General features: G+C 39.5%; 1 protein-coding gene across 1 annotated transcript in view; it reads left to right on the forward strand.

Moving 5' to 3' along the window:
- The window catches only part of CUBN (cubilin), a 144,962-nt gene that overhangs the window by 30,908 nt on the left and 96,651 nt on the right, over positions 1 to 17,403 (forward strand). The window contains exons 23-27 of the mRNA XM_077191935.1: positions 4,877 to 5,063; positions 8,631 to 8,791; positions 9,315 to 9,496; positions 10,171 to 10,327; positions 12,829 to 13,016. Of these exons, the coding sequence (XP_077048050.1) occupies positions 4,877 to 5,063; positions 8,631 to 8,791; positions 9,315 to 9,496; positions 10,171 to 10,327; positions 12,829 to 13,016 (875 nt within the window). The remainder of the gene's footprint in view (positions 1 to 4,876; positions 5,064 to 8,630; positions 8,792 to 9,314; positions 9,497 to 10,170; positions 10,328 to 12,828; positions 13,017 to 17,403) is intronic.

Consider the following 17,403-nt stretch of genomic DNA (forward strand, 5'->3'; position numbering starts at 1 on the left):
TGTCATTTAAAAGGGAAGGTCACATGGAATGCAGGGTAATATTTTGATTTGTTTCAAAGAGTCCAGGTCTCAACTACCAAATAGATGAATGTCACAAAAGCCATGTAAGTGTTATGGTAGATTTTAGGGGTTTCTTCTGCCATTTTGGCTGACCACATCACAAATAACCCATATAAAAATATAAAAAAATCTTTGAAAGACTTTAGTCCTTCCTGGAACTTTTGTGCAGGGTCTTGATAGACACAGGCCACAATTTTCCCATAGGATTAGTAGTGAAGTCAGTGCTATTATTTTTTCCCCCCTCAAAGTTCTTCACAAATAAGTGGAAATTCATCTGTTTTACTTTGAATTGGGGTTTTGGCAGAGTGTTTGGTTGGTTTGTTAGTTGGTTTTCGGTTTGTTTAGGGTTTTTAAAATTTGTTTATTTCCTTAGAGATGCTTCATTTCAGTCTTTTTGCTGGGAAAAGTTAACCATAATAAGATTTTTAGCAGATTGCCTTCCTGGTATATTTTTTTGTTCCTGGTCTTTCTCTGGTTTTCGTGAAAGATAATTCTCCTCATTATCATCCTGAATTGTGAATAGTATTTATCAGGATATGTAATCTAGTTTTACAAAGCTTCATTGTGGATTATACGTTACTTACAATGACTATTTGGAGTTTGAGAAGGATGAGGAAAGAGAAAAACATCTGTGAATCCATGAACTTAAAAGTGTTCCTGAAAGTATAGTATGGATTTGTGTGTCATCTCCCTTGATAGCTGAGTACAAGTTGAGGTCTTCATTCCCCTCTTTCTGACTGAACCCAGTAATTGTTAGGAGTGTGATGCCTGGCTCTGGTTTTCAGCTGAATGAGCAATGATGAGAATGGAAAGTAATGTCTGACAAAGAGGTGTCTGCAGAGATGTGCAGAGGATGGTTGAATAAGGTTGACCTAAGCCAGAAAATAAAGCTGATGTCCTATATGTGTCTTGGGCATCTGCTCAACTCACCCCAAGTCTCTGGAAAAAGGCTCAGCTGGCTGGCACCTGACAACATTTTTAGGCTGCTGTAACTTGGCAGTGTTTGATCAGGGTGTTAGTCTGCCTATAAAAGCCAAAATATGTCAGTAGAACTCCACAGTGTTTAGGTGTAAAGCAGCAGAAGGCAGACAGAGATTCTATTTGAACCATCATACCCAGTATTCTGAGGGAGTTTGGGTCTAACATGTTACAAAAGACCTTTGTGTGGCTCCTAGGTAAAAATCCACTCCTCCCTTCCCTGCATCTGCCAGCAGCAGTAACAGAAGGCCCTGAAATGCAGATGTGCTTTCACATTGCCTGTGGACAGGCATATACTTCATGTGATAGTTTCTTCTTTTTTTTTTTCCCTAATCATGCATGGTACTACATAAAGAGCGAATATTTAGGGATCTCAGTTTTCCTTTGGTACAGTGAGATTGAAAGAAAAATTCCATATTACTTACTGCACTATTGCTTGATTTTTGATTAATTATGATTGTGGCAACTGATTGGTATCTCTTTAGGGGAAAAAACCTGGATATAATTTTCTACATTATGCATGATTGCACAAATGAGTAGTACAAAAGCTGGCATTTTTCTCTGCTATTGGCTATTACAGTGGGGTACTGCCATTTATGGCATTTTTTCCAGAAAAGCTAACATATTCAATACTAAAATCAGAAGGCAGATTGAATAGCTTTCAAAACCTCATACACTGGGCAAAGCAAGATGTGTGATTGTCCTCAATAATTGCCTCCTGTTTTTCATGAACTGTAATAAGTGTCTTCCAACTAAACTGAATTCATGTTTTTTTCCAGACATATAATAATCACATATACTATTAGACTGCATTCTGAACTTTGGCAAGGAGTCAAAGTACTTTCTTTTCCTGCTAACCTTGCTAAGTTTTCACAGAAGGGTCTGTTATTGCCCAAGCACACCCCCCAAATGTTAGAAGTGAGTGCTATAGGGGAATTCCAGCTCTCCTGCTGAAAGTAGAACACCATGAATTAATCCAGTTACCAGAAAAGACTTGGCTGTCAGAAAACATGGGTTCATCTATGCTTTTCTAAATCCTCATAGCAGCCAGCATATCCCATCTATACTTGGATTTATTTCACTGTAGCCAGAAATCTAACATTTATAAGGCAGCCACTGTTCCATCTTCTGTATTTATTATCCCTTAGCTCATAAAGAAGATTGTTAAGTGAAATATAAAGCAGTACAGAGCATCCAGTTTAGAACAGCACACTTGGGATATAAGTTTCTGTCTGGGTTCCTCCCAGGAAGAAAAACTTTGGTGAGGGAGGGAACCTGGACAATTCTGTGGAAATTATTATAAGGGCTGATAAAAAAAAAGGCTTCTGTAGTGCTAATTTTACTGTAAGGGTTCTTATCTAGTACACCAGTTTTAATATTCTACAGGTTGAAAGCTGGTAGTCTCAGTCTCTGAGAGAGTTAGTAATGGCAGTACTGCAAGAGCTCTAATCATCAAGTATACACATTTCAGACACCTATCCCTCCAAAAGCAGGAGGAAATAATTAGTTAAAATTAAGTAACCTAATAAATATACACACTTTTTTTCCTTTTAATGTTTTTTACTGCTTTTTCTCTAGTGGTCTGTTAGAAAAACTTGGGTCACATTTCTAAGTCAGATTTCTAACCCAGCATCCTCAAGAAAACATATGACTTGAGGATCTGGGGTTTGATGATAAGCCCTACATATGACAAAACACCATGGGAGCTGGCAGCACAGCCAAAAATCCATTAGAAGGATTTACAAAGCAGCACAAAGCTCTTATGGTGACCAGGACTAAGCTGTTTGTTATGTGCATACATTAAAACATAGCAGTGATGGAACACATAAATGGCTCAAATTCTAAATAAAGACTTTCATAGATAATGATTTTAGGTAAACTAGTGCATGAAACCTTTTTGATTTGTCAATACCAAAGTACAAGCCAATGGCAGAAAATTATTGACCTTTTTCTGTGTCCTGTTTCTCTGTTCTCCCCATGATGAATTAGGAACAGGAGTCTGGGAGCTAGCTTTGGGAGTATTTATCCCACAGAAAATGTTTGGAACAGAGGCCTTCCAGGTGACCCAGAATGCAAAAAACCCCCAAACCACTATTAAAAATGCACAATTAAAAGCAAAAGTGTTTTAGTAGTTAGAATAGCTTTGAACAGACATGGAAATGACCTACCTTAGACATGAAGAGCCTAAAGTGTAGTTCCATCCCTTCCCCCTAAATTGTTATGCAATTAAAGAGTTAAGCATAGACATTGCTACACTGCAGCTGTGCTAGAAAGCAGATCTCAGAGATCTGTGGCAACCAGGTTAAATGATTATTTTGCTTGCTCTCTCAGTTCTATTTATAATTAGTCTAAACCTGCCTAATTGGTAGGAACTATTTAATTTCTTACATTTGCAACCTCTAGGACCTGAAATGGGGAAATGGAGGACCAGAATGTTTCCCCAGGCTCATCAAATCCAGTCCACAATTTTGTGTCACCCACCCTTTTTTATCCCCATGTCCTTTTTTTTCCTTTTTTTTTAGCTAAAAGCTACATAATGTGGACCCCTCCTTAAATTAATCAAACTGTATCTTAAGAACCAGTGGAATGTTTCCTCCTTTCTGAATCTGTTATGCTGATTGGATCATTGCTCAAGAAACTCACTTCCTAATAAAATTTTTTCCTAATTTCTATGTATCTGTATTCATGGACATTTTTTAACTTCTGAATTTGTCCTGTCATTCAGAATGTGTTCTACTTTTCCTTTCTTCATGCTTCTTGATGTTTATCTGCACTTGCTAAGCCAAACAAGTGAAGCTCTTCTTGTATCACTTGCCTACTAATCTACTAATTTCCTGCAATCTCCACAATCTCTGTCTTACTTGTTCCCATTTGATTTCCAGAAACTCAGGGCCCATGGTTATCCACATTTTCCCAGGTGACATGTCACCATTGCCTTATGCAGTGGCATCAGGATTTCCTGTTTTGCCTGAAAACACCTGGCACAGTTCACATTTCCTCTTGCCCTTTTTGTAGCCGTATCACAAACTTTGCTCATTGATTGTGATCAACTAATAGACAGCAAATCTTCTTTCCAAATAAAGTTTCATACTATTTTGTAGCAAATATTTTAATTCCTAGACTTTATGTCTGTGCTTTGAAAAGAGCTTATTTTTAATTATTGCTTAGATTCTACCTCAGCATTACTCACACTATTTTCTTCTTCCCAGCTTATACATTGCTCACCAAAAAAAAAAAAAAAAAATCATTTAAAAATAAGACCTTAAGTAAGACTCTTGTATCCTCAAATTCTAAGGATTATACCACTTTCTAACTTATTGTCAGTTATAGCCCAGAAAATGGGAAAAGAAATTTAGATATACAGTCCCCTCTAACAGGTTTGACCATAGGGAATGCTTGAAAACAATGTAGGTTCTCCTCATTCTCCTCATAGCTAGAAACTGTATTTACTTTCCATCACCACTGCTTTTCAGAAATTCAGGAATCCTACCTTTCATTTTCAGCAAGACATCCCTTTCAGTTTCCATTCTCTGCTTACTTGGGCTTTAGGACAAAGCCATCTAGGCAGGTGAAACTGCTTTTATGTTGCCTATTTATAACAGACACAGTGTTCTGGTAAAAACTGAACAAATCAACTCAAATGTAAGAAATCCCATGAAACAGCTGGATCCTGGTTTTAGTTTATACTGTTGACATTCAGCAGTGAGATGTGTCCAGGAAGAGTTATAATGCGCAGGAACACAGGATGTTTGCTCCTCTGCCTGTTGAAAATAGAAATTTCCTGTTAATTTAGCAGACATATGACATTAATTCATCTTTGTTTCTTTCCTCTTTAAAGTTTGCTCGCACAACTACACAGCTGACACTGGTGTGCTGACATCTCCCAACTACCCCAACAACTACCCAGTCCGCACGGAGTGCACCTACACCATCACAGTGGGGATCAACAGGCGCATCGCGCTCAGCTTCACCAACTTCACCCTGGAGGGAAACAAACGCTGCACAGAGGATTATGTAGAAATCAGGCAAGGCTCATCATTTCCCTTGTACTGGTTTGTGTGTTGTCCAAACCCACTTAAGCATGTTCAGAATCTTTATTCTTAACTGTACATCCTGCTGTCAGTGTGGGAAATGGACTTACCAGAGAGCTTTAAAGGCGACCTTTTCCTGCTCTCATCCTGCTCTGTTGTCAGCTTTCCCACTTGATAAATTCCAGTTCTGAGAGCAAGTGGAGTGTGTGGACTATGTTCTCATGCACTGCATTTAGGTTGTTTTCCTTAGTGCAGAAACAAGGAGTTTTATTGTCTGTTTTGTGACATACTCTCCATGATATTTGTAAAGCTGTGGTAGTCAGGAGAAGTTCCAGGTGACTGAAAAAGGAGAAAACCATTCTTAAAAAGGGTAGAATAGAGGATCCTGAGAACAATTGACCTGTCTGCCTCACCTCTGTGCCTGGGAATATAATGGAACAGATCCCCCTAGAAGCTCTGCTAAGGCACATGGAAGACAAGGAGGTGGCTGTGGACAGCCAGCACGACTTCACCAAGGGCATTCTTGACCAACCCAGTGGTCTCCTGTGATGGAATGACTGCATCAGTGGATGAATAAGCAGCAACAGATGTCATCTGTGCAGACTTCTGTAAAGCCTCTGACACAGTCCCCCACAACATTCTTCTCACTAAATTGGAGAGAGATAGATTGGATGGGTGGATGGTTTGGAAGATGAAGAGTTGATTGGATTGTCACATCCAGAGGGCGCATATGAGATCTCTGACAAGTGATCCCTCAGAGGTCTATTATGGGATCAGAGTTAATTTAATATCTTCATTAATGACATAGACAGTGGGATCAAGTCAGATAACATAAGCTGAGCGGTGCAGCTGACACACCTGAAGGACGGGATGCCATCCAGAGGGACCTAGATAAGCTTGACCAGTTGGCCCATGTGAACCTCATGAGCTTCAACAAGGCCAAGTACAAGGTCCTGCTCCTGGTTTGGAGCAACTCTCAGTATCAATACAGGCTGGGGAGTGAACAGATCAAGAGCAGCCCAGGGGAGAAGTACTTGGGGGTGCAGGTGGATGAAAAATCAGACAGGATCTGGCAATGGACACATTGCAGCCCAGAAAGCCAGCTGTATCCTAGGCTGCATCAAAAGCAGCGTGGGCAGCAGGCTAAGGGAGGTGATTCTGCCCCTCTGCTCTGCCCTGGTGAGAGAAACCCCACCTGGAATGCTGCATCCATCTCTGGGGCCACCAGCATAAGGACACAGGTCTTGGAGCAAGTTCAAAGGAGGATCATGAGGACAATCAGAGGGCTGGAGCACTCTCATATGAAGACAGGCTGAGTTTGGATTATTCAGAAGAAACTTTTTACAATGAGGGTAGTAAGGCACTGGAACAGGTTGCCCACAGAAGTAGCTAATGCCCTATCCTTGGAAATGTTCAAGGTCAGGCTGGACAAGGCTCTGAGCAACCTCATCTACTTGAAAATGTCCCTGTTCCTTTCAGAGTTGGGTGGCATAGATGACCCTTAATGCCCCTTCCAACTCAAACTATTGTATATTCTATATCCTGTATTCTATATTCTATATTCTGTTTTATGTTTATAGTCTTTAGATAGTAGCTACTCTAGGAGGTAACAAGAAGAGCATATAAATAATCTGCTATATTTTTCTATACTGGCATCACCATTAAACTTAGGATACTAACCTAGTGATTTCTAGGAAATTTTGCAGGACAGGGACAAGTAGAAGAACGGAATATTTGCAGGAAGGTTACCTGCTCACAGTTCAGCAGCACCAAGTGCATGTCCTTTCTGCTGTGTGGCTGCAGATGGATTTGCAATTTGCAGTGTTGGTGCACCCATTCCTGTCAGCTCTCTGGGTGAACCATATCTGAGGAGTGCAGTGTGTTTTTTCAGTCTGAGCATGCTAAGAGTTTCCATTACCTCACTGAGCACCATGATAAAGCTCATCCGGAATGTTATACCAGATATTCTGTATGGGTTATTCCTTGCTAAATAGTATCTTCTTTTGAAAACCAAACAAAAATCTGCTTGCTGAAGTTGAAGTATTGAGATTCTGAATTCCACCTGAATTAGCTGGGTTTTTTCAGCTGTACATACCAACTGGAGAAAGTTATGAAAACCTGAAAAGCTTTCTCAGTATTTTCTAAGTAAAGCATTTCTTTTTTTTTTATTTTTAGAGAAACAATCTGAGATTAAATTCAATCTAACTTTATTTTAACAATTAACACTTTAATTTGGGGTGACCCAAAAGTAATTTTTTTCCACTTTTTCACCTTAGGAACTGAAAACATTTTTTATAGCATAAATCTAACTTAGTTTTCACTGTGAAGAGTTCAGCAGCGTTAAACAGCTTCTAAGATATGGGCAGAACATTCTAAGTGCAACTCAGCACATTGCTACTGCCATAACTGGATTTTTAGAATGCCTCTTCAAAGTCATTCTAATACTTTACATACTGATACTGTTAAATGGGGTGGCTACACAAGTCTTAGGTGAAGTGCCACTCTCATTTCTTGTCCTGAGGTGTCCTCTGATAAACTGCATTCAGTCAACTAAGAAAATTGTTCATCTGACCACAGCTGCAGAAGCCAAGATGCAAGTGAGGTGCAAGTGTAATGAGATGCAAGTGTTCTGGCACATTTCTCCAACTGCCAGCAACATGAGACAGCAGCAAGCAGTTTAAGCTAGGAGGATGACAAGAAAACAGAGTGGCAAAGGCTAAGTAGAAATTTTTCTCAAAAGCAGCTGTAAACCTGTGAATATGCAATTCAAGGTATTACTGTCCACTTAAAAAGCATCATAGGAAGATCACACCATATATAGGTATAAATTATCTGTCATTGTCCTACTGGCCTGTAGGTTGATTGTAGTATGAAAGTACTTAAAGAAAAAGTAAGGAAGCAATTGATAAGCAGGTTGTCACCCTCTTTTTTATTCCCATAAGGCATGTGCAGGGGGCAAACCAGAACATTAGCTGTGAATCCTGATTACAGAATGAAAAAAATGTTACTGGAAATATTACTTAATTTAAAAACAGGAATATAAGTGGTTTTAGAACCAATTCTGAAGACTAAGAAAATATTTCAAAACATGCATCACATCAGTGAAATTAATTCAGGAATGAATTCCCATTTGTATGGTGGCAAATAAAAACATGTTTTAAGCATGTTTTTTTTTAAATAAGTCAGCTCATCTAGGTTTGCACCAGGCTAAAGAGTGAGGAATGAGGAAATTATTACTTCAAATTTGAAGATTACCTTTGGTTGCCCCAGTGATTGTCACCTTGTAGAATATAGGGAATATAGTCTACCTGAGACACTTCTCAAGCTTGACATTGTGTTGACACACTCAGGCTGCTGAGATGAGAGAGTGACATGCCCAGCAATGGTAGGGCTTATTACTGCAAGCAGCAAGACTCAGTATTTGGTAGCAGTATTTCTGTTGAAGATGAAGAGCCAGGATTAGTCTTTCCCAGGCCTGAAAGAATCACAAGATTTTTGATTTGCTAGAGTTTCTCATGGTGTCTCTCTTTGACCAAAGGTTTTTCTTCTTTACCATTCTAGAGATGGAGGCTATGAAACTTCTCCTCCACTTGGAAAATTCTGTGGTACAGACCTGCCTCCTGTTATAATCTCTCATGGTAACAAGCTGTGGATAAAGTTTGTAAGTGACATATTTGGCACAAGAAGTGGATTTTCAGCAGAGTGGGATGGTACCTCAGCAGGTAAAATGATTGCATCAAGTATAGAACTATTTTACACATCTTATTTTTTATCTTTACTTTGTATTTAATTTCTCACCTTTTTCCCCTCAATTTTTCTGCTTCCAATATTCTAAAGTCTGTCTGCTAATTATATAGTGACATATATGCATGTTGTTAAGAACAAAGATATTTCTTGATCCTTAGGCTTTCTTTTTTACCTCACAAAAGAGCACACTATTCCCAAGATATAAAGTAGCTTCAACTTCCTCTTATGTTTAGGAAAGCAGTAATTAAGAATATTGAAGAGGTTTCTAATTTCTAATACTTCTAATATCAGAAGCACTCTTCAAGTTAGACAGTTAATATTTCTATTTATGGGCTGTCTTCTGCTTACAACATTGATGGCTGGATGCAGATTTTTGGGACATTACTGAAGAAGTTCAGGGCATGTGAAGGAGGTCACCAGTGAGAATCACACACTCCAGGTTTAATTTTCCCCTCTTCTAGTTGTTAAATGTTGCTTTGCTTTCTCTGCTATTTTCAGGTTGTGGTGGGACTTTTACAACATCTTCTGGCATCCTCATGTCTCCCAACTACCCTATGCCATATTACCAAAATTCAGAGTGCTACTGGCTGCTCAAAGGAAGCCGAGGAAGCCCATTTGAGATCCAGTTTGAGCAGTTCCACCTGGAGCATCACCAGAAGTGCAGCTTTGATTACCTTGCGGTAGGTGCCCTGGGGCACTCTGCTCCACAGGAGGCAGATGAGGGTGCTGAGTACAAAGGCAGGAAAAACACAGGGCCTTGCCTTTCAAATGGTCCTAAGTGACCAGACTCAGAATAGCAAAGCTCCCTGTTGATGTGCTCCCTTCATCTCACCGAGCCATGAGAGGCAAGGCAGCAGTGTCTGTGTAGATGCTGGTAAGAAAAGCATTTATGTCTAGATAGAAAGAATTTGATAGATAGAAATAAGAATATGTCTCTATCTTTTAAATTTTCTGTGTTTTGAACCAAGGCCTTAGCATGATTTCTTAGTAAATTATGGGGAACAAAGCAAAATGCTCTCAATAACCATATTGTTAATACCAAATTTAATATATGAATTGTTCCACAAATTATTTGAATATTTCAAATGAAATTGAAATGGAGTGCTGTGTTCCCCTCTTGGTGACTAAGCCCCTAAAATCCCACTAGTATTCAGTTACTGGCTTCCTGTTTTGCTTGTTTCTGAAATGCCTGCCAGGCTTCCTCTGAGCAGAAATGGAATTTAACCTCTTGTATACCCAGCAACATTTCCCTAAGCAGACATTTGTCAGGGGCAAATTAATCAGACTTGTAATGTCATCAGCTTTATTATCTTTTCATTTTTCTTTTTTGTTTTTGTTTTAATTTTTTTTTTAGATATATGATGGCAACAGCAGCAATGCTAAACCACTAGGTAAATTTTGTGGGGATCAGATACCACAAACCATCCATTCCAGTGGAGACAGTGTGTACATAAAACTAAGGACAGACAACAGTCTGCAAGGTGGAGGTTTCTTAGCCAAATACAAACAGGGTAAGTAAAGGAAGAGGAGATGTTTCTACAGCTCATGTTGTCTGTGAAGCTGCTTGCAGCCCATGATCTTACATATTTATCAGCACAGTAAAATCTTAGAGCATACCAATGACCCAGATTTTCTATTCTGGTACAGTTACAGAACACAGAGACCTAAAAATTATCTGCCCATCTACCTGTGCAGGAGATTATCTCCTCCTTAGGAGAAAGCTAGTAAGGTGGCTCTGTTCCTATTACCTGCACCAGTGGCATATGCCACTCCAGGTTTACTCAGAATAACAAATGCTGGAAGTCTGTAACGGGGTAGATTTGATAGTTTTTGCTCTTCTGCTCCTTCAGGCTCCTGAATTTTTAAAAGAGAAGGCAGATACAGCAAGATTATCTGATCTTAGAGCTGCTTTTGAGGAAGATTAACAAAGGATAATTGAGTTTCTGTCAGCCAGACTGCCTCATTGTGGGTGCTTGGGATAATTTAGCCTATTGGGAACATTTTAAAAAGCTTAATTTTTAATATCTTGTGGTAAGAGTAATACTTTTCTTGCAAACATATTTTTGTAAAACAGTACTACCCCAGAAATATCAGAATAATAGCATGTGGAGAAAAATACAAGAAGACACATGACAAAGTTATTTTATTCCCAGTCATAATATGAATACAGTCCTGGTGTTTACTTTTCTCTTTATGCACTTTATATTTTTTTAACAGTTAAATGCATATTGGAAAATATGTAATTTCATCACATACAAAGTGAATTGCAAGCATCTTTGTGTCCTCTAAATATGATATACCCAAGTGACAAGGACTGTTGTAAGTTTATAAGATGTGAAGTTTTCCTGGGTTTGGAAAATAGTAAATGGATTACAAAAAACCAGAGCTATTCATCCACACATGACACATGCAGTAATTAGGAGAGGGAGGAAACCTTGGCTCCCTCATTCCTTACAGATATCACTACCATGTACTTTTTACAGACTGCAATGTCAGGAGGATATATTAGAAAAGATTCCCCCTGCCTTTCATTAATTAAACAGAAAGAGCACTTTCAAAGCACTCAGATGTAGAACCTGAGCTATCAGATAATGTGATTTACATTCATATTTAATTCCTGAAGATGCATCAGAGAAAGCTTTTAATGGCTTGCCCAAAAGCTAAAATTATGTAGGCAGTATGTTGTAAAATAAGGATGCTTAGACACCAGATAATTTACATGTACATGAAAGAGATGTAATGATTAATTGGAAAATGTTGCAAAGGAAAACATGGTATCAAGTTACCATTCAAAGGCACCTCTGTGCCTGATGTGTTTCTAATAAAATCCCTTTGGCAGGGGGTAGCAGATTTTACCTGTCTTGCATTCTTCAAAACCCATTTTGTGCTCTTTGTCCTGCCCTTTCAAAAAGTCATAAGCTTCAGAGTAGCTCTGCAGGCAAGCTCCACACCACTCCACCTGACCCTGACCCTGACCCTGCAGCTGCATCCCAAGCATTTTGAAATACTGAAAACACAGACCTTTAAATCCTTTGGATAGAATAAAACAATGTGCAGGAGCTGGGTGTACTGTCTGTGGTGACAGACAATAGAGCAGTCATGCAAGTGAATCTCAGCTATTTCTGCTGTTCAAACCCTGCAGATTTGCTGCACAAACCAAGCAGCCTGCTCTGCTCCCTGCCTCCTGCCCACTCCCCTGGGCATTAATTACACTGCTCTGCTCCCAGTACACATTCTATGCTCTCTCCAGACAAGGGATTGCCCACACTGATATTTTTTGTCTTTAGGGAAAGGTGGATACAGCAAAATGAGACTCACTGACCTAATACCATAATTGTATTTTTTTTCTCTATCTAGTTTAGTTTATTTTTATTTTCTCTGTGCTTCAAGGAAAGCTCTTGTTATTCCAGGTGAGTGTCCAGTTCTTATGCTAGGATGCTATTGAATGTCTCACAAGGAAAATTATGTCTCCTTTTTAAAAAAATCCATTATCACATTCTCTTCCTGGGGCTAGAAAGCCCAATAATAGAAGTGTACTTTCCATTAGTTGTTTTAGCCAGTGATCATAATTTTTCCTAATCAGCAGAAATAAATCACTTTTATCTATTTGTCAATATTTGTTGAGCACCTCCCCAATTTTTTTCAAATGACAGGGTACATTTCTACAATTAGTTAAAAAAAAAAAATGTGTTTCATGAATACCCATGTATTTAGACTTAAAGAAGACTGCCCAAGAATATGTATCTTCAAAAAGATATACTGATGGGTCTGCAAGTGTCAGAAAAGAAGGTCATAATAATGCTGATAGATGCAAGCTGGAATAGCTGGAGTTTTGGTTGAAACATACAGAATATGTTCTTCAAGAGGTCACCATTCTCTTTCTGCATGGCTTCTCTAATCTGAAAAAAATATTTCTCACCTTGTAATGCTATCAGTAACTTCAACTAGTAATTTTTGATACTGGATTAATAACACTGAACAAAAATGATTTATAAACACTTTTTTTCCACAGTTTGCCATGCAGTCCTGACTGTTAATCGTAGCCATGGCATATTGGAAAGCTTAAATTATCCAAATAATTACCCATTAAATGAGCACTGCAAGTGGACTATCCAAGCCACCAAGGGCAACACTCTCAACTACAGCTTCACAGCCTTTGATGTAGAAGATGGATCTGACTGTGACCGTGACTTTGTGAAGGTATGTGCCCAGATTCTAGAAACAAGAAAAATCAAGTCTTTAACAAAAAAGAAAAAATAATAAGATTGCAGAAGAGCAAGGGGAAATTTATCTTATCTAAATGTAACCATTAAAGCTCAAGTGTTAAATCCAGATTATTTAACCCTGTTTCCTCAGTGACCAGTAGGGAGTGAAGCATTGCTGCCTCAAGGCAGGTGTGATCCTCTGAGAGGAGAATCACTCTGCAGGTGCCCAGGCTGCTACAGTCTAACTTCCACCTTAGGTTGGATGCACTGGCTTTCATGGGCAAAGGGAGATGATGTGATTCCAGCTTCATGCAAAGAAGGGGGAATCCTGAGATTAGCAAATGGGTAGCAAAAAGGCAGTGAGCTCAATTATTTTCCTCTTGTTTTTACCTGAGAAGGAATGAGGAATATTCAAAAACTGATAAATGTCTACATTTTTAAAGGGAGAGTTCCCGTGTCTCTTGTTTATACTTTACATAATTCATCTGCATCTTTAAAGGGACTAAAAGAAAATGAATGCACCACAAACAAAATGTGACATTTTTAGGCAAATGAAACCATAGAGTCAATCTAAAACCAAGTATCCTTTATTTTAATTTCCTCAAAAAAAAAATCAAGAAAAAAAAAGTTTTCTCAAAATTTTCTAGGAAAACTGAAACGTTACTTCCTCTAAATTTTGTACTTAGTACTGTAGGATATAAAAGGTAGGCATGATCACTCTATACTGTGGATTATAATCTCCTGCCAACAATTTTGCTGTTTTGCTGGACTAATTCATCCTTCAGATCTCACCCTTGTACAGGATGCCAGCACGCAGCCCCTGTGCTCTACTTAGGGTTTTGCACAAGAGGAACGGAAATTTAGAGAAATCTTAGAGAAGACTGCTTACAGGCAGGGAGAGGACTATGGGATAGTACCTGTATTTCTGGGGATATTTACACCCAGGTGTTGCAGAAGGTTCAGCAACAGACTGGTTGATGGCCTAATCTTGTAGATGTCCTCCCTCACTCCCTCTACCTCGTTACTATGGCAGCTTTCCCAGCTCAGAATTGGTAGTAAATTGACAAAAGTGATGTTCTTCCAGCTTTCTCCTCTTTGTGGCCAGGAATGGAAAGAATAGACATGTGAAGAAAATAAACAAGGGAGCACTGTATTGAGAACTAACCATTAAGGCCTGGTTTGTTTTTGTGAGGAGGCTGAAAAAGAAACATTGGAGCCAAGTGGAGAGGCCAGTGTTAGTCTCAAGATGCCTAAAGCCTTGACCCATGGAAAGCAGGAGCCCTGCACACAGTAGCCAGCCTGTGAGGAGCAAGAAACTTGCCAGATTCACTATTGTAGACATAAGTCAAGGGTGAAGGAATAGTGCCAGGGGCAAGGATCTGATCCAAGGCACTTAAAAGAACAGAAAGAAACATATTGGAGAGAATGAGGAGACAGAAGCACTCTTTGCTTAACAATTTTTCAGTGCTTTCAGTCAAAGAAAATACAGGCTGAAAGAGGTTTAAAAAAGAGAAAACAAGGGGAAAAATAAAGTCATGGAAGTGTGTTAAGGAGGCTTTTATTCACAATTCATGTAATGTTACTTACAAATCTTTCTCCAAATGCCATTAAGAAATACCCCTTGGAAAAGATGTCCTCATTTGGTTGTTGCATGCTGCACAAATATGTGCCATAGTGTAAAAAGAGAAGGAGGTTGAACCAGCCAGGGAATTCAATGGTGTTTGCTCCCACCCTGCCTCTTGTGAAAGGGGAGGAATTGGCAAGGCTGGGAATGTGCTGTGGTGTAGGGGAAAGGGGGAATCATCTGCAAGAAGCATGCAGTTCACTTTTGAACCAGGCTGCAGATATTTGGGACTTTTCTGTTTGAAATCCTTATGGAGGCTGACACTGCTGCAAATAGGAAAAAAAAAGGATAATTAAAAGAAACCTCATAGCCATTCAGCTAAAAGGAATTACTTTTCTGCCATATATCAGTTTTGAGATTCCTTTATTTCAGTGAGGTCTAAGAGGGGAAAGATCTAATGATCTCACTGGGTATAATAGAGACATAAACTGTTCACTGCAGTATAAGTAGGTGATGCAGGGACCCTACACCAGAGTCCCTCACCGTTTTCTTGGAAGAAATAGGAACCTGCTGCTCAGACACTTTCCATGTAGCTATGCTCATGAACCAGGGTGGCCATGGGTGCTGATCAAGTGCTCTTTCCCTGGGAGCTTTTGAGGGTCCCTCCCCCCATCTTGTTTTGGGTTTGTGGCAGCAGCTCTCCCACCTCAGGCACTTACCTGAACAGACAGCAACACTCTCTTTGTCTTCTTAGCTCTGTGGCAGCTCTGACAGTAGCAGCAAGCTGCTCCATGGTGACAATATCTGCTCCTGCTTGCTGGGAGGCTGGGGACAGGAAGGACAAGAGTTAGCTGTTAGGGTGGATTAGCTGATATCACAGCTGTAGTGGCAGAAGGAGTGGTATATGGGGCAAGGACAAGACAAAATGTTGCAGAGGTGTTATGGCAGAAACATGACCTGCCTTAGCAAACTACAGTCAAGAAATGGCAGTTGCAAAAAACCCCAGAAGTAGGAAAGCAGTTTTTAAAAGTTAGTGTGAGAAACAGATTTATGGACATGTGGACATATTTTTATAGTCTCAAACTAAAGGTCTAATTTTTTTTGAAATCTTGCTGAATTCTGAAGGGGAAAATTATGGTGCTTGGTGGGGTGGGGACAGCTAGACTGAGCAAGCTGTTTTCCTGAGTACTGCTGAACCTTGCTTGCTGAACAAAATGCTTTTGGTACAGTCTTTATACTGGAAAAGGGCCTGTTCTTCAGCTTTGTGTTTAATTATGACTGAAACTCTGACCCAAACCCACATAAAAAGAGCATTTTGCCTCATGACTAAGTCAGATATACACAGTTAGCTATTTGCTCCCTGGCTTAATCCACATGTGAGTCAGAAGTTATATGTGTAATGTCAAAACCAAAAATTTCTACACATGGGTATTCCTAGTGATTTTCAGTTACCAAAGATATTATCATGCCATAGAGCAAATAACTGTTTCACATTAGGGGCAGGAAAAATATAGTCAGCTGTCCAGTGAGTCCAAGTACAGTGCATGGTTCCTCCAGACTGAAATTCAGTCACATCTCTACAATGAGAAGTCAGCTGTGTATTGTGTTACCTATTTCCTTTTCTCCTTTGATCATGGGAGGCTTCCTGTCAGCTGGGTCACCATTCCACCAGCTGACAGGGCTACTCATGATGAGCAGCATTTTCTTTCTGCAGGGAGCATTGGGTGACTCCAGCTTGGTCTGGTCTGGGCAGGACCTGCATCTCTGCCACTTTAGCATATACAAATATTTATACTTGTGTCAAGTAGGAAGGGAAAAACTCTGTTCTTCTGACTTTGGGGCAATTCTCTCCCTCTATGTGTAGGTGCCAGAAACTGAGAAGGGGCAATGTGGGAGGGAAGCAAAACTACATTTTTTTATGATGTCAGTCTCTAGGATGAATCTCATATGAGCACTTAGCCAGCAAATGAGCACTGTGCAGTGTTTCATGTCCTGTCAGAGGATGTTGGCTCATCACTAGTAATGCTTATAGGATGTGTGACATTTTGGAAGGAGTTTTGCAGTGAAGTTGCAAGAATATGACATTAATAGCTTCTGATAAAGACATGTACAGAAGTGACAATAATAAGATACAGGACATATCAAATAGCAGAATGTTTACTGGTGATGCTACACTAGCTATAATTAGATTGGATGGTCTTTAACTTATATTCCTTGCTGTGCCTTGGCTAAATAACCTGACATTAGTCTTTCTAGAGGAGTCATGGGGTTGTAAGTAGTGAGATATTTCTTGCAATGACATAGAAATGTCATTCTTTCCTCTACATTCATCAGATTATTAGCTGAGCAAGCATATATTTAACTCCCCATCCTTAATGATGAATTACCTTCTTATTTGGTATGGCAGAACATAATCTCTGGGGAGGCAAAGTAGGAAGAATATCATGGTTTTGCCCTGAAGATCAGAGTCCTGCTGTAGAACTGACATATACTCCTTCCTTATACAAGAAAAATATTATTTGAAAACTACTGATCATTCTGTCTTTCAGTGACAGTGTCCCTCTGTGCTCTTCTGCTGAGAAAGTACAACTGTCCCTTGATGTCCAGTCTGTTTAGCATCTGCTTTTAATTACAGGGATGTCATGGATTAGGAATGATCTTCTCCAATTTAGTACTCCCACAAAAACCATGCACTGCTCCCCTCTCCCCCTCCAACCAGAGGCACAAAAGGCAAAGATCAAGGTTGACATAAGAAAATTAACAGTATCAGCAATAAGATTAATGACAGAGGGTATAGGAAAAGAAATTATTCATACAG

This window comes from Agelaius phoeniceus, chromosome 1 (assembly GCF_051311805.1).
Source record: "Agelaius phoeniceus isolate bAgePho1 chromosome 1, bAgePho1.hap1, whole genome shotgun sequence".
Taxonomy (NCBI): domain Eukaryota; kingdom Metazoa; phylum Chordata; class Aves; order Passeriformes; family Icteridae; genus Agelaius; species Agelaius phoeniceus.